This window comes from Mycteria americana, chromosome 1 (genome assembly GCF_035582795.1).
Source record: "Mycteria americana isolate JAX WOST 10 ecotype Jacksonville Zoo and Gardens chromosome 1, USCA_MyAme_1.0, whole genome shotgun sequence".
Taxonomy (NCBI): Eukaryota; Metazoa; Chordata; class Aves; order Ciconiiformes; family Ciconiidae; genus Mycteria; species Mycteria americana.
This window is the reverse complement of record NC_134365.1, coordinates 67,176,360-67,194,241: the sequence shown is the minus strand read 5'-3', so window position 1 is coordinate 67,194,241 and position 17,882 is coordinate 67,176,360. Positions and strand designations below refer to the sequence as shown.

General features: G+C 39.5%; 2 protein-coding genes across 3 annotated transcripts in view; both read left to right on the top strand.

Moving 5' to 3' along the window:
* Positions 1–12,503, top strand: part of BICD1 (BICD cargo adaptor 1) — a 278,157-nt gene extending 265,654 nt beyond the window's left edge. The window contains exon 8 of the mRNA XM_075503786.1: positions 12,381–12,503. Within this exon, the coding sequence (XP_075359901.1) occupies positions 12,381–12,407 (27 nt within the window). The 3' untranslated portion in view covers positions 12,408–12,503. The remainder of the gene's footprint in view (positions 1–12,380) is intronic.
* Positions 1–17,882, top strand: part of FGD4 (FYVE, RhoGEF and PH domain containing 4) — a 116,996-nt gene that overhangs the window by 61,074 nt on the left and 38,040 nt on the right. For both annotated transcript variants that reach the window (XM_075503818.1, XM_075503826.1), the window contains exon 2: positions 12,381–12,545. In XM_075503818.1, coding sequence (XP_075359933.1) covers positions 12,381–12,545 — 165 coding nt within the window. The remainder of the gene's footprint in view (positions 1–12,380; positions 12,546–17,882) is intronic.

The window sequence follows — 17,882 nt, the reverse complement described above, 5'->3', positions numbered from 1 at the left end:
TTTTAAAATGAGTATTTTGATACTCTTTCTTCTGATGCCAAATACTGAGGCTCTAAGGAAAACAGTAAATATTGTATAGGAGTCAGCAACATTTTGTTAGGCTGCAGTTCTATGAACAGCTCAAGTGGTCCAGTGGGCAGTTGCTGCCAAAAGGCTGCCCAGTCCCTCCCTGGGACTTTCCTAGACTTTTGGTTTCATCCACAAGCCAATTCAGCTCGCTCACACAGCACAAAATTCCTGTGATAAAACCAGCGTCCGCTTGCCTGCTGACTGCAGGGGTTATGTTGGCCTAGAGAGAAACCCAACAAGTGTCGGAGCTGGTAAGAAATAAGCAGTGGGAGCTATGGGGATGTGGAGAGATGGAGGGGATAAAACCTTCTTTTCTTGGTGGGGGGCTGTCTCACTCTGTCTGGAGTAGCTGTGGTTTGGGTTTGAGCAGCCTTTTTTGGTCTGTCCTGGGGCCTTGAAACGTTTTTATTTTCAAAGTGTTTGCAAAGTGAAAGGTTACACATCCTTCAGATGTGCTGGAGAAAACTTGAGCTATTACAAAATTATTTCTCTTCCTGAAATGTTGTTGGGTTTAATGTATTTTTACATTGCATGACTTTTTTTTAAAGCATTTCCTATCCATTTGCGCACTCAACGATAAATATTCATATGACTATTAAGCTTTTTGGAACAATATGGTAAATACTCATCCAAGTCTGCATCAAAAATTATTTTAATTCTCCAACTTAAAAAGTTTTTTGAAATGACATTTTATGATTAATCATCATACAGTTATGTTCTTTATTTTTTTCTTTTTCTTTTAAAAAAAGTATATTTTAAATGGGGGTCTGGAAAAGAGAGGAGAGAGGGGTAAACGATAGAATTGTTCTGAATTTGTGTCTCTGCCAGTTCAGAGCATAAAATGTAAAGCTGTTTCAATCTGTATAATGTTTAAGAGGCAACTGTACTGATGTGCAAGTCTGTTAATCTGGAGTGAATTCTGTGGACAGGGAGAACAGTAGTTATCCCTGGCAATTTAGGGCTACGGAATTTTTTCCCCATTTGGGTTCCAGGCAACTGGTATTTGACTTCCTTCCATAAGGATGATTATGAACCAATGAGTTAGTGTGAAATAGTGATCTCTCTCTTGTTCCTTATGGACAAGAGGCAATGCAAAAGCTGGCATAATTATGGTAGGCTCTAAAGGGACTGGACAAGGAACGTCCTTCTTCAGTAACTTTACAGGAAGTCCCTAAATGTACTTAAACCAGGCTTTTTGTGGCTATTCTTACTTTTTTTTCCAACCAGGTCAAAAGCAGGAAGCACTTGAATTCTTGTGAAGTGTCCAGCTTTGGGTTCTTTATATTTCTGTTTTGGTGCAGTGAGCATTCCCAGGGAGCTGCTTGTTTTTCTGTGTTTCGTAGATGATGGTTGTTAATTACTTGGCAGGGAGACTGAAGTGCTTGGGGAGCCTGACAGCACGCTGCCTGCCCCTGGTTTGGGGGAGGAAAGGCATTTGCCACTGAGCAGCCGGAGTGCCGCACAGCTGCACCGCTTGTGCTGCTGTAAGAGACGAGTGACCGCTTTGTTCTTTATCAAGTTCCTAATTTTATATTTACTTGTAATCCTTCATGTAACAGGGAGTACTGCCTGGTAGCCTGTTGTGATGCTATTGTGCATTTAATACCCCGCAGCCTGTTCTTTAGTTAGGGCATATTACTGTAAAACTGAAGCCATGGATTTTTAGAGAATAGGTTTTTTTAATTTATTTTTTCCTTTCCTTTCCTACTGTTTGCTCCAACCCCATTGAGACGTGATTCAACAGAATTAACATTATCTAGTGGCTACTTGCTTCTGGAAGGGGAGTCTTGTCTTCCTTTCCCCGTCACTGAATTTGCATCTTTGCCCAAGCTCCAGTGCATCTAAGGTGAACAAATGCATGAAGCTGGCTGCTTTTTTTTGGCGGGGTTACATTTCTGATGGCTTAACTTTCCCAGACTGCATCCATGCCAGCACTTGCACAGAAAGTGGTGGGAGCAGGCAGCCAGGAGGAGGGAGGGCAGTGAGTCGAACAACTCGTGTCCGTGGCTGCTGGACGGGCTTCAGGTTATCAGATGCTGTCCAGACACACGTACTGCCTCAGCAATGGGATGTGGGAAGCAGTTTCCATCTATCAGTGATAATTTTATTGGCTTGTATTGAATAATTGACTTCTGTTTGGATCTTTGGCTGTTCTGCATTTTGGATAAATTATATTATATATTTATATCTTTAAATTACTTGAGTGCTATCAATGTGTATATTTATACAACTTCTGCTCAGATCTTCTGAAATAGTTACAGTTTCAGCCTTCTGTAATTAGATTCTGCCCCCCCCCCCCCCCCGCCCCCCCTTGGGTCTGTGGGGTTTTTTTGTTGGGTTTTTTTAGCATCCTGTTTCTAAAAATGCTTTCTCTTAGCAGTCCTTTTATCAACAGAAGTAGCTAATTTCATCTCTCAAACCATATGGATATTTTCTAAAATAGCTCTAAGTTGAGGTGAATATGAAATAACTGCACAGATAACTGGGCAGAGTTGAAGATGAAAATGTTAGTGACTGACTTGTTAGAGAAGTCTTCTGAAGCAGTATATACTGAGCAAAATGGTGAAATTTGTAGTTAGATCAAATTTGTCAATTTTCTTTGAAAACCTGTTAGTATTTGTCTAAAAATCTAAACACACTGTTATTTCATAATGGCTTATCAGTTATAGAAGGGAAGGTCTTTTTGTCATTGTCTGAGTTACCACTGCACTTGCATAGTACATATATGTTAATATATCATCCTGAATAATTCCAATGGTTTGTATTGGATACAATCAGCTGCATTTTTTCCTTGCATGACCCCAGTAGTGCAGGTGCTCTCCTTAATATGAAGTTAGACTGTGCTGCCCAGCACGGTGTCATGCTGGTTATCTTACATATGATAACAGGAAGAAAATAAATCATCTTAAGACTTGACAAAGCAAAAGAAACGTTTAGGGCTTGGTGCTACAATCCTTGCTCAGACAAGTGATTCTTCTGTGATCAGTGAGTCTGCTTATACAAATGGGTATCTTACTTAGTAAACAGGAGCTCAGGACATTTAGAAAATGATGACTGCAATCTGTGCAAAATATGCTGATGTCAATTAAAAACTCAGTGAAAAAATTTCAGTGTTAAGTAAAATAATAGTTGAGGGGACATTGCTCACCTTGCACACCTCTGCACAGAAAACTAAAAGGAAAAAATAGTTTGGGGAAAACTTGGCAGAGATGTGTCCTGTTCATCTTTTCTCATGGCAGGGTTCATAATCAAAATGGCTATTAATGCAGTAGGAACTCAAGAAAGCCACACAACCTTACTCAACCCCTTCCTTCATCAAACGTGTAGGAAGCGGTGAAGAGCACGTGGGGTGGGGAGGGGAGGAAGTGACCCTCAGATACAGTGCTCACCAATGTTCCCATGATGGCGACAGGGGAAGAGGCTGAAGTACGCAGTCAGGGCGCTTCAGTGACAGTGAAATACGGCCACGTGAGAAGCAGTTCTTGAGGTGAAAGTTGCCATCGTGTGTTATGGCACTGGCAAAAGGCTGTGCTGATAAGGAGGGAGGAATTACTTGAAGTTACCTGGTGTAGAAAAGAGACAGTAACAGCAGGGTAGCTGACTTCGCTTACAGGATCAACTTACCCTGCCTTCTCCTGGCGTGATGAAGCTGCTGCTACTTACTGTACCTGTTTTCTTTTTCAGTGTTATGTTTTGGTTGGTTGGTTGGTTTTTTTTTTTTTTTTTTTGTGTGTGTGTGGTAACCTTGTGGTTCTTAACTACATGAAGTTCATGGTACATGGCTTGTAGGGTCAGGAACTGTGGTCACCCTTAAGACTTGTAGATGGGCTTAATAAAAAGAAAGAAAAAATATTGTCCAAAACTGCTGAAAGAGATACTGACATTATTTTATGAAAAACAAGCCGTGAAAAGTCTCTACAAGTAAAAGAACACTATTACATATTTTCTCTTTAGATTTTGGGTTTGTTAGTACATGTTCAGAGACCAAAGTGAAAACAAGGGTTTGAGGGAATGTTTTGTAATACAGGAACTAAGTATGTGAAAGAGCAGTCCTTGGTTCCTGTAAACAGAACTTCTCTTACTCGGAGCTCTCCCTTCAATCATAAGTCTTCCTGGAGACGTGGCTTGAATGTTGCTTGTCTCTGTTCATATAAGAAACCTCCATTATTCATTAAATAGTTGATGAATGACCACCATCAGCAAAGCTATTGTCCCAGTGTGTACAAGTGTAGGTGACTCATAAGAACCTTAGTGTAATAGATGCTGTGTTTTTGGTGAAGGACCTCAGTCATAAGCTACTACTTTCAAACCGCAAGCTGCACATTGGCAGCCTATTCTAAATCATCGTTTTCCAGTCAAGGGAGACGCTGGCGTGCTTCAGCCGCTGAGCTGGCTAGTTCTGCCTGCTCCCTCCAGCAGTCCTGCTACCCTGTGGCGGGGGGAGCAGCAGCGGCAGGTTTCTGGAGGTCCTGCCAGCTGAAGCAGCGGCTAGTCAGTAGCCAGAGCTGAAGGCTTGCTGCCTCTCCTCCCTGCAACGAGGGAAGAGGTAGGAGTAGAAAACCACAGCAGCAATGGCCGGGAGTAAGGCTGTCACACGTTATCTCTCTGACTTGCAGCCTCTGCAACCTGTCTCATGAGCAGTGCTCTGTAATTCCACCCCTGCAGTTATCAGTAACCCTTCAGCTCCTCTATGCCTAAGGTGCCTCAGCATCTATTTTGCCACTGATAGCCTCCAAAAACGGGGTGATTAGAGAGCAGTGGCACTTCTAGACTGTAGACAACAGTATGAAAGCAGTGGTCCAGCAGGGGAAAGATGTAGAAGATGGTGGCTGCAGGGGATTTGTTCTCAGAAGGCTCAAAACTCTGCCTTTTTAATATAGTTTTTAAAAGCCGTTCACTGTTCCTTTTTCTGTTTTATTTTACATGACTAGTTAACATTCATAGTATATACCACTTGGACTTCTATCAAATTAACTTTGATTTTAAAGACTCCACATGTTGAAGGTCTTTTTTTTTTTTTTTTTTTTTTACTTGCTTTGCATTCCCTTCCCTCATGTTGCATCTCCATATTCCAGAATGTGCCCTCTCTGAGGGATGTACTGTAATCAGTGCATGTTGCATGGAGAAACCGTAATTGCTTCTAAGGAAATAGTTTTTTGGGCTCAGTCTGGGAAAATGCTGTTTGAAGTCCTGTTATAGTGCATTTTGTTTTATTGGAACAGCACCAGCAGTGCATGTTATATTATTGTGCTAATCCAAAATTTAGACAAATGTTGAAAGATAATTCCATTAATTGCTGACTTATTCATTTTACTAAGACTCACAGCAGATGCGCAGGTCTGCCTACATGGAAATGACTATTAGATCAGAGCCAAAAGAACAAAGATCGCAGCCAGACAGGACAACAGACTAAGGCACACTGAGTCCGCCTGCTGTAGCCAGTGTTGGCAGGACATTTGTAGTGAATGTGAAATTCACCATTCTGTCCTTTACTTTGCATGATGTACAGCATACTGAGACTGAGATCAGGAGATTATTGATGTTAAATCTTATTTTGTTAATATTTCAGTGCTTCCTGTTAAAGCTCGGGCTTTATAATCTTGAAGCAGGTAATCTATTTAAATGTGGTAGCATCCGTAGCTGGTAACTTGGCAAACTGTAGCTCTTCAGTAGCAGTTACTATAAGCTCTGTTTCAGTCTAAAAATGAAAGTTATTGTGGGAAAGATGCATGGTTTCTTCCAACCAGAACAACTATAAAGCTTGACAAAACATAGGACAGGCAACACTGAATGCTTGAGTCTCGTGAATACCCACAAACCAAACCAGTGCAGTAATGTCTTATCTTAAACCAAGCAGATATGGGTATGTATCTACTTTGAACTGGGTTCTATCACTGACACTCTGCATAACCCACCATAGTTTATTAGAAATGAAATTATTTCAAAAGTCAAAGTTGTTTCTCTTAGAATATCTTTTGTGTGTTGTGCACAGTTAAACTTGCTGAAGTTTGTATCTGTTCTCCTTCTGTATTATTGCTCTGTGTATTGTTGTAAGTGGTTCACATACTCAGTGTTATGCATACCACAATTTGGAAACCTCTGCTCTGTGTGTTACTATGTAAGGTAGCGTATCTACCAGAAGTTGAATATTTTCTAGTTCTTAGCAAGTATTGTGTAGCAAGTGTTTGACCTCCCAGTTTTAAGTTCAGTATTGTTTCATCTGTTTAACTTCACCATCAAATGTTGTGAGTGCATTCACAGGGGTCCTTGAACTAGAAGAGCAGTATCAATACACTTTTTGCTATCTGCAATTTATACCTCCCACATTTACTTGCAGATTTATTTACTCCATGCAATAAATGCTACAAAAGGGAGGATAATATTTGTTTGGTAGTCCTAGGAATGTTCCCACGAAGTAAGAAATAATAGCCTTATATGCTTTACATCTTCATTATTCCCAGAAAGTGGTCTACCTTCTTCTGTTGAACTTAGAATATTTTTGCCTGTGTCTGGAGAATAGCTTTGCAAGAAAAAACCCTACATTTTCATATTTTGCCAGCATATGTATCTGAACTAATCCTTTAATAGAACCTGAACTGTGTCCTACACTTTGCCAAGATTCCACTTTTCAAAGGTAATTCTAAACCTTCTGATATTTGCCTTTTATTTTTTTGGTCAGCACCTTCTTGCAGAAATAAAACTAATTTCTTCAGGGAGACAGCCTTACAGACGTCAGCAAAAGTGTGGGGTGTGTTGTTTGGTTTTGGTTTGTTTTTTTTTCCTTTTCACAGCATTGGGTTATCAACCGTTTGCAGTATTTCAGCAGTGGCTCACCACAGTAAAGGCTGGCCTGATGTTTAACCTTTAGAGCTCATCTGCACAGAACAGAATATCAGTATGACGTTTTTGTACTATTCTGCAGCTGCCAAGCATTCACAACTCTATCACCGTGATGGGAGAGGTGAAGATATATCAAAATACAAATGTGTAACTAACTTGAGAAGATAGCATTTAATAGAATTTGGAGGAAGGTAGATTTTTTTTTTTCATGAGAGAAACTTGGACCTCCAGACTTCCTACTCTCCTCCTCCATACTCCTAATTTTCAGATATTTTGGGCTTAGTCCAGTTATTCTTAAAATGTGTTTGGGTATGCATCAACAGTATAAACCTCTTAGTAACATGTCCGTTCCTCTCACAAACAGGACAAACCTGTAAAGGGTAGGTACCAGGTTACTAGAAACTTGTTTTGAGGGCAGGTTTGGACACAATTGTGCACAAAATCCATGACCTGATTTACTAGATTTACTGCTCAGGCCTCAACAAAGTTGTTGTAACTGCCTGGGTGAGAGGCCGCTTTCTGCCTTCTTGTTTGTCCCCAGGAAGCTGCTCATTCTTGTCCTGGCCTTGCTACAGCTCCTGTAGTGTTTGGTGAGTAAGTGGATGGGTTGAGTTAGTCTCTTGTAGTGTTAGTGCTACTAAATGCTGTTGTGAACTGATTAGGAGATTGTATGACTAGGTTACTGTGGCTAAACCAATGCTTTGGTAGACAGACTATTAGCTGAACCTCCAGGTATGCCCAGGGATGAGTAGGAAGGGTGAAGCTTTGCACTGATCTTACATTAAAAGATCTATCAGTAGAACATCAAGACTGCAACCATTATGGCAGGTGTTCTTGGGACTTAACACACTGGGTATACATAGCTATATAATTTTAAGAGAAGTAATTTTGAGACATAAATTTTGCCTCCTGGCTGTCACAAGAGAATAACCCTTTTCCCATAGACTTTGGTTACATCTAGAAATGCTGCATTTCTTCAGAATGTGGGACTGGGAGTGGGATCACAATGGCAGTAAACATTAGATAGTGCTGGAACAGTATAGACGCACTATGTACTATAAGCGGGACTGAAAATAAATATAACAGAAGATCTAATGGTGTTGAGATTGTCTTCCTGAAGCTTATGGAACTGCTGATGGAGGACCTATCCAATACTAAAACATTAGTTTAACCTTTTGTGAATATAAATAAGCCTTTTTTTTTTTTTTTCATATTACTGGCATTTCAAGCTGGCCAGTTATGTTTGTCTAAATGTTCATGGCTTCAATTTATTTCTAATTAGAATGCTCTGAAAAAATGGATAATGCATCGCCTAGCTTCAAACATTCTTGCAGATGCAAGTATGTTTGCAAGCATTCTAGCTTCTCATTTCCTTGCAGGTGATAAGCAAAATAATTAAGTGCTTATCAAATTTACAGCGTTTATTTCTCTTTTCTGTTAGTTATTTATTACCTCCTCTTTCTCTCTTACATTCTTGCCTGCCCCATTTTAATTTTTTTTAAATCTTTCCCCACCTTTCTCTCCTCTTCGGTGTATTTAATCATCCCCAATTATAAGAGGTGGTATTAATCATATACTAGTGAACACAGTAACTGGCTGGTAGTATTTTGTTGCGCATTGCATCTGACTTCAAGTAAAATTTCTCAGTTACCATAGTGCATAGGAATAACAGTAGTAGGCAAGTGTTTCTTTAATCGGGTCAGAAATAATCACAGTGGGAATCTACTTCAGCCCAGTAAAAGCTGCAGGTTTTTGCAGCGTGTCTGACTTTTTGCATATATAATGGGATTTTAAGTTGTACTTACAGGGCAACAACTGTATTTCTAAAAGGTAGACTGTGTTACTGCTTACATAAATGGACAGAATTGAGCAGCCCTACTGAAATGCATGCTGCTGACTGTGGAGCAAGTATTTGGTATTTTTGTAATGTGCTGAAAATTATGTGTTTTGGGCTTTTGTTATAATACACTTGCATACAATACACTAGATGCAAGTCTGTGGTGAAAATTTCTGTATTTCTGCCACAATTTTCTTGTCTACATCACCTGGAAGGTAATACCTTTCGCTGGCTAGAAACCATGGCTCAGATTTCTGGGGATGTTAAAGGATGCTTTTTATCCAGAGAATTTGACTACTCAATTTTGTATGGAGGCATAGTGTGGCTAGATTTCCATTACCTTTTTCCATCGCAGCTTTATTTGTGAAGAAAGCTGTTCATCCTGATTTGGCTATATTACTCTTCAAAACACATAGCTTGAAGATGTGACATGATTAACAGAACTACTAGTTTGAAATACAGGTTAAATGTCTGTAGCGTGTCTATCTCCAGCAAATATAGCTTCCAAACAGGATGAATAATTTGTGTAATGGCTTGTACAACAATAATAAATTTGAAGATGTTCTGTTTCCCTGTACCCCCCGCGTGCTGAGTTGTTACGCGTGTAAAACCAGAGCACGTCCTGGGTCATAATGCCTCTCGGAGCTTTTGTTTTCCGTAAGCAGTTGCAAAAGATCCTGCTACAGAGAAGCAATCTTTTCTGTTGCTTGTGTTACGGTTTTGTATTACAGCCAACAAGTTTTATAAAATGGCTTTTGCCCACTGAATGCAACTAATATTTGCCAACCTAGCGGGAGCCACGGGATGCTGACAACAAAATTGATTCTTAAGGCAGCCTAATGTTTTTGCATTAAAGGTTTGTTTTCATTAAAGGTTTGGTTTTAGCTGTTCCTGGTTTTGCTGGACTTTGTATTAAGGATGTGTGTGTGCATGTGTAAACCAAGTAGAATCCAAGTCTTAATATCTACTTGAGGGACTTGGGTTGTGTTTAAATGATTGCTTCAGGCCAATCTAAATAAGGGCTGCTGCTGAGAGGAGCTGTCTTGTCCCCTTCCAGCCATATTCCTGGCTGTCCCCTTGTGCCAGCAGTAGTGCTGGGGTGGCCATGAGGTCAAACCGATCTAAAATATACTCCAGCTTTCAACTGCATCGTTTCTGCTGCTCATCTCACTGTGTGGTTGAACAAGCGCTTGTGTTGGCATAGGGGAAGGAGTAGCCAGAAGCTGAAGCTGGAGTGGATGGTGACAAGGAGGGAGGAGGAGTGGCAGATCACAGAGCTGCCCTGTTCTCACAGCAGCTCTGCATCTGTGTCGGCTTAAAGTGATCATGAGTGATAACCTTAAACAGCAGTAAGTGCCTTGATAAAGTTGTGTGTGTAAAATCAGTTCCTATTCTGACCCCAGCAGTACCTTGTTTTCTTAGGGAATCTTTTTAATAAATAAGGTACCATTTTGATGGACATTTCCAGCCTTGGCCTGAACAGTTGACAGCAGCAGTGCCCCTTACTGAGCTGCAGTTGAGGAGTTGAAGATTTTGAAGCATATTAGCTGTCAAATCTGCAGGCAAAATAGTTTTCAGAAAGCTCTAGGACTTCACACTTTCACCCCCATTGCAAAGTTATGAGTGATCTGGATGTAGATTTATAAACCACATGTGGTTGTCTACCTGACTTGTGCATCGTACTGATCCTCCAGGAGTTACTCTTTCTTAAATTTGTTTCTGAATTGGGGATTCCCCAATTGGAGTGTAAACTGCTACAGTATGATACGCGATTCTGTAGGAGAGGGAAATTCAGCCTGTCGGCTCTGTGATGGAGACAAGGAAGACTTGCTGGTATGACCCCTGTTCCAGCACCTTGATCTGTCTAAACAGCTTTTAGTACTCCCACCTCCATAGGAGAGACAGAAATGGGACTTAAGGTCCCTTTTAGGCATTGAGGAATGGTGTGGGATAGAGCTCCTACTGCTGTAGTACAATACAACTTTTTGTGTATGGAGCGATACCCAAGGAAACAGAGCTGAGGAATTTCTGCCTAAGATCACAAATGTCTGAGAAGCTTCTGTACATGGTGGGACTCATTAGATTATCCACATCATTCTGGGACCATCCACCTTTATGTTCTTGGGAGATCCCTTGCTAATTGAATGAAATGGAAGAGGGAAAGATGCCATGTTGCAGCTGCAGGTGTCCTGCATGTGTTGTGATCTGAGTACTGGCGCTTTGGTAGCATGGGTTGTTGATCTCGCCACGGACCTCTGCAAGTCTCCATGTTTGTAGGGGCAGCTTCTTGGTGTAGGGCTACTTCAGTGTTTAAAAGGAAAAATAAGCTTCTAAGAAATAAAGCATAAATACTTGAAAATATTGTTGGAATCCGCAAAACGTTGAAGAATCTTTGAGCAGCATTGAGCCATAGCTATGGCATCTCTTTCCACTGCTGTTCTAAAAGCAGGCTTGGCTATTGCTAAGAATGGCTTGATATGATGGATTTTGCCATGGAAGAGGACGATGGATTAGATCAGAGGGTCCAGACTCTGCAGACTAGTCGTTGTTCAGAAGATATCAGAGGATCACCGCGTGAAATGGTTGAGTGGGTTTTGGATTTGCTTTTTTTGGAAACTTACAAAGAAAACCCCACTCATGTTTGCATTTCTACTAGTACAAGCAAGCAAAGGTAAAATGATGGCAAATAGTAACACTAAATTGAAGTGTCCAAACTCTACCCTAATAATTTTGTTAAAAACGAAAATAATTATGACAACACTGCAATAAATGATAAATGGGTTTTCCTCCTTTCCCTTGCTCCTCCCCACAAAGAAGTTGTGGATTTTTTGGATTAGAGATGAATGAATATTGACCTAAGTGAGATCTCAAGGTCCTTCATATTATTATTTCAAGTTTTTGATTGTGTTTACAGAACCAATTGCTTTCACACCCTAAAACAAAAGTGCATGGTTTATGCTTGTGTAATCGTATTCTAGTAAGTGCTTTTATTACAGTTTCCATTGTTTGAATATGTTTGGCTTTATGTTTGCTTCCAGCTTTACCAATAGCAGCATATTGATCCTCTTAATCACAATAAATTCCATTGTGCTAGGAAGAAATGAAATAGAAGAATCAGCTGGCTTTGTGCTTTGCTCTTTTTTTTTTTTTAATACTTAAAATAGGAGCCCTTTCCTACAAAAGTTGCAATACATTTAGCTAATTTTAGGGATGCTACCTTCTGTAATAAAATAAACTTTTTGAATGTATAGCATTTTGTGAACACTTTGAATACAGAAATAGAATGGGTGAACAAAAATGCTGTTTTTTCTATAGTTCTTCTGTTGAATGAGCACATTGACAATTCAGATAGGAAAAAGTCTGTTAGAGATTGTCATCTTTCTATAGAAGAGCTTAGGCTAGTCATGGTGGAAGTCTTTTTTTTATATCCAGCTCTTCAAGGTTTAAATAATATAATAAATTTCAGTGAAAGGCAAAGCGTGTTTTTAGGATGAGACACTCTTAAAGGAAAGATGAGTATTCTAATTTTCTCTGTAGAGAAATGTTAGCACTTAATAAATGTGTTTCTAGTAATTCTACCTGATATTTAATCCTGTTTCTAACTCTTGGTTTTTTGTATGTATTTGTTTTTCAGGCAGCAGCATCTGTCCAAAGTCCTTAATATTGTCTAGATCTTGTGCAGTGAGTGCCACAACCAGGCTAGTTGAGCAGAATGTACACAATGAAGCGGCTCAGGGAATAAATGGAAGTGTGCCAGTCAAACAATCCCCACGTTCAGCTTCAAATCCAAAGCCACAAGGTAAGTAATCTCAAATATTTTTGTTGGGGAAGTTGTTCTTCATCTCAGACTTTACGAGAAATAGAGCACCTTGAAAGAAATATATTTGTCAGAAAGAAAATAGTGGGTAAAAGCTTGCTACTGAAATACAGATGTTCTGTAAATGCTTTATGAATCCGTAATTTCTGATATGTTGCTGAAAAAGGTTCTCAGAAGGAAAGTTGGACTTACTAATATGTTACAAGCACATAGGTCTAGCTACACGTTTTATCTGAAATATCTAGTAATTTGCTGTGCGCTTACTTGCCAATTTAACAGCAAGTGTTAAGTTCATTCTCTGCCCAAGAAGTGGCTAGTAGGTAGAGACAGGAGAACGCGTGTAAGCCCCTTGTTTGTATTTAACTATTGCCAGGGCTTATTTTTCAAAAGGATTACTGTATTTGAGCTGGAAGGTTTTGATACTATTTTTGAATTGGAGTGTTTAGCAGGCTGGTTTCAAGGCGGGAGTGGTGGGGAAGATATTCAGGCCCTTTGGGGTTCTAACGGAGCTTGAGAGGAGCCCTCCTGCAGGAGTATGTGGAAAGATGGGAACATGTTTGTGTAGTAAAAGCTGACCATAATGTCTGCAGAGTAGAAGTGGATTTCCCTTCTTTCTGTCCATAAATAGTATCTTCACTTTTAGAAGCTAAATAGGTCAACCTGCATGTTGACTTTATATATCTAAACCTCAAACCATCTTTTAATGTGGTCTTCTCGGTAATATTGATGATTCTGCTGAGGTTGATCACAACAAAGAGTCAGTATGTTCTGGAAATCTTGGATTCAAAGCGAATCTGGACTGATGTCTTTTACGAGTGACATGCAATAGGAACTTCATTCATCTCAGAAGTTAAAAACAAAAAGAGTGAGTTTAAAAGACTGATATCGTGATCCTTCTCAGTGAATTGAATTCTGAGAGACAGTGCTATGACAGAAACCAGAATTACTTATAGAAAAATAGATCACATGTAAATCACACGTAGAAACTAGAGTCACATAGAATCAACAGGTAGTGGATTTAACAAGCTGTGTATCAATTAATGGGGAAAATGCATCTTGAAGAGTTTTGTATCAGTCTTGAGTTCATCTTAGAGTTAAGGGGGGAAGAAATTTATTGGGGTGTCAAGAAAGTTTTGTTTACTTAGGGAGAATGAGAGCAAAATAAAGCTGAAGTTTTGGTATTGCTCATTTTTATAGAACCTTTGCCAGTATTGTTCACTAAACTAACGTGGTTTTTGTCAGTCATATGTAAACATTACTTATCTGAGTAGTCTTTCTGCACCAGTTCCTAGGTCTCTGAAGCGCATTCTCTGAAGCTAAGTTAAGAAGAGAACACGTGTTCTTCCTAAGAAAAATATTTTAGAAATCTGTTAATTGATAAACAGAAATGGGCAATCAATAAAAAGATTTTAAGCCTTTCAAAAACAAAACCAGCCCACTGATTATGAAGTTTAGCTGTTAGATAAATTAGGAGTTGGATATTATTGGACCCCATTCATTCAAGTAGTTACACAGCTGTTGTTGCTCTTTCCTAGCCATGGCTTCTGTGTTTGTCAAAATTGCTTACTCCAAAATGTGGCATAGCCAGGAATAGTGTTGTAGTCTAAGAAATGCAGCTGTGTGGATTATATTGAATAATACTGTTGTAAATAGGATCTTGTGCCTGCTTTGTTCATGGGCCTATGTCTTTCTCCATTTATTTCTATTAAATATGTGCATCATATTGAAGTTACATAGTGTATCTTTTTGGCCTTTTTATTTAATTGAAGCAAAACAAAATAGAATGAATGAGATAAGCATTTGGGAGTCCAAATGATCCAAGCAAACTAAATTGCTCGTTTATTGGTTTAAATGTGGTTGCTAAGTTTTTTTTTTTTTTTTTTAAAACAGCTTTTCATGTACAGGTACAGAAACATTTTTGGTTTATAGTAGCAGGAAATGTTTTTCCAAATTGTTGTTCTAGTCATGCAAATACTAAGTGTCCTTTCATAGTGAAAGGAAACAAGATGACTAACCTGAACTGTAATGCCAGTGTATTTGGCTGTTGATGAACTAACTGCAAAATGACCTTCATCTAAGCTGTCAAAATGTATATAATGAAAATGAGAGATATAACGATGACTTTGAGGTTGCGTTACAAGTGGGGTACAGCTATTTTTAGTAACTTAGCTTTAATAGAGGAAACAGAGCTTTAATATAGAAGAAAAACGTCCAAAATCTTGCACTTGAAGTGAACCCTGGGCTGTGAACTTGTTTTGTCTGTACTTGGTCTCTGAGAAGTAGTTTAAATATTTGGAAACAGATCACTCAGGGTAGCTAGATCAAGTGAATAAATTTCTGCACCAAATCCAATATAAAATTCTTTCTTTGAATTTTCATTTTTTCCCCTGGCATTTCAAGGAGAAAACAAACTAGCTGTCTGATACACTGACAGTAAAAGAGCAATTTTTGTTCCCCAATAATTCCTTCCATCAACAATTTAGCAATTCATATGTCAGATTTCTGTGTTGAGTGTAGTTTGATTCATGAAAATCTTTGCAAATTTGGAACAAAGCCTGAAACTGACTGAAGGCTGATGAGGGAGTTAAGCGAAGGAATCGGGACTGGAGCAAAGCAATCGCAGTCTGTACCAACTGCGAAACACGGTGCTTCGCCTTCGCATCAATGCGTTGCATTCTGTGATAAAGTGGACTAATCCAGACTGGAGGTAGTCAGTGGAAATAGCAAAATACGCTACTGAGTTCCAAGGCAAATATGATGCATGAGAGATGAAGGAAATTTTTAGATAATTTGAAATTTGCCCTTACCTACAAATATTTGGGCAGCGATCTGACCCTGGCAATAGCAGAATGCATGTAGAGTGACATGTACAAATTGACCAATTTTTTTGTAGTTTCTTCTATTCCCTGTTCTTTGAACCTGTTCCATGAGTTTTATATGATGCCCAATTACTAAATACTGGGCACTGAAACTGTTGTCTGTACCAGGCAGTTTTATTGTAGGATGGAAAATATGTTGAAATGTCAACACTTCTGCAAAGGAGTGAAGTGTCTTGTCAGTTCAAGACTGTGTATCAGTTGCTCATTTAAATTTTTCTAATGAGTGCTTAGGAGTACTTGTGAATCTCCTGCTGAGGCTGAAGAGGCATTGTTGTTTGGGTTGGAGATGATTTTCCAGTTGTGAAGATGGCCTGGTTTGTGCTGCTGTGAAACGGTATGGACACAAAGCATTCAACACATAGACCTCAGCAGTCAGTTTTAGCTGACTGTCTGCTGTGTAGCATCAATCCTGTCCTCCTTTCTCAGTTAATTATAATATAGTCTGTGGTTTTGAAGGTATTCCGTGGCCTGGGCCCAGAAAAGCTGAAAGACCTCTTAAAGGTCTGGGGTGTAGACTGTACTTCTCTGGCAAATGAAACTTCTAAAATTAAAGGTGAATTGAACTAAAACTGAGAGCTGTTTCTAGCTAGACTTCTCCAGTCTCAGTGGTGCTTTAAGAAACCTGTAGCAATGTCTCTTTTATCTACAAAACTGCTAAATCCCAAACATTATCTCCAGGAAGAAGACAAATGAGAGAACAAAGCACATCTGATTTATTATTGGTCTTCTTTCTTAATACATTATTGGAAGGTACTTGTTCTGATGTGATATAAAAATATGGAAACGTACATCCTAAAGAGGAGATGACTTTTTTTCTCTCTTTCTGCTGAGTCTAGGTTCCTAGTTATTTTGTACTGTTCTTGCAAGTGTAAATCTTTGGTAACTATCCAGCTGTGCTCATTTGACCTTCCTGAAGGTGATGGAGCATGCAAGGAGGTGATGAAGGATGACTCAGCCAGGAGAGCTGTAGCTGCTTACCACAGGAACTTTTAACTGTGTATTTTCATTGAATTAAAGCATAGCAGCATTTTTAACCAGCAGGAGTTCAATGTGTAGAGGGGCATTGAATGCATTATACTTTCCAAGAGAAGAGATAAATGATCTTTGCTAATGTGCTTTGGAATCAGCAAAGGTGGTTGCACCTTTTGAGCCATTTGTAGCATTACCTCCCATTTCCTTATGTGTATGTACAAAGTTGAATGCACAACTAGGCGCTGCAGCTTAAATCTTGATTAGGTATTTTGGCTAGTGTTACACAGCAGCAGCTACCTGAGTATACTGAGGGGTTTTCTTAGGGCAGAATATGCAGTTCATATCTCCTAATGAGCTCAAAATTCTACAGTATAGAAACAAGAGTATTTATAGACTCAAACAGAGCTCTGTATTATGCAGGGTATTACAATGGGCCAGCCTTTTCTCTTTCTTTTCTTTAAGATCCTTGCTGTGTGCACATTGAAAAATAATCTGATTAAAACAAAACACTTCAGAAGTACATTGAGGGGAGAATTAATGGAATTTGTTTTCCGTAATCCCTGTTAACAAGGTTGACCTTACGGGAAGGTTTGTGAGTGTTTTTACACTACTGATTCTTTTCTTTTTATTGATCTTGTCTTTTTCCCATTGCTCTATTTCCAAAACTTAGAGTAGCTACAGCAGCAGCTGATTAGGGGAAATGCTGTCTGTTAGATGGTAATAGGGAGTAAAGAAGAAAATATCTTGCATTAGTGAATTGGCATGGCTGTTTGGTTTGTGCTTCTCCTCTGAAGACATTACAGGGATTTTCAATATACTGGGATTGTCCAGTTTGACCAGAGGTTCCTCACGCTTGCCCTACCAAAATGCTGCTAAGCTGGGGGTTTTTCGGTAATAGCTGCCGAAGTGTGCAACACCTCCACAGAATGTCCTAGAATTTGATTTTTGTCCCAGTGGATCCAGTATAAAAATAGCTTCCAACTAATTCCTTCTGCTTTATCAGTAGACATTAATTCCCTCAAGTTTAGTAGTTTTAATATATCCTTGTGAGAATATTAACATTTTATGAGATGTACAAAAGAATTGAAGAGATGTACAAGTCCATTAAATAAGAGAATTCACAGGACCGCGGGTTACACAAAATGTACTGCAAGAGCAAGAAGTGTTTCTACAAACTAGTGTAATGCTGGTCAGTAAATCCACCCAGTGTCCCCTTCCCTTCCGTCTCCTCCCTGAGGGAATGGCAGTGCTCATGCTCAATTATGTGTCCTGCTTTTTCCCAGCCCGCTTGTCTCGCCTTTTTCAGCTGTCCCATCGCCTTTGTCAGCTCAGCAAGCTATTCAGCGCTTGGACAATTATCTGATGCTCGTTGGCCTAATTCTGCCAGACCTTCTCCGAAACTCCCTGAGAAGAGGGAATATAGGGAAAGCTGCTCCACCACACTGCAGCTGTGGCTGAGCAAATGCAT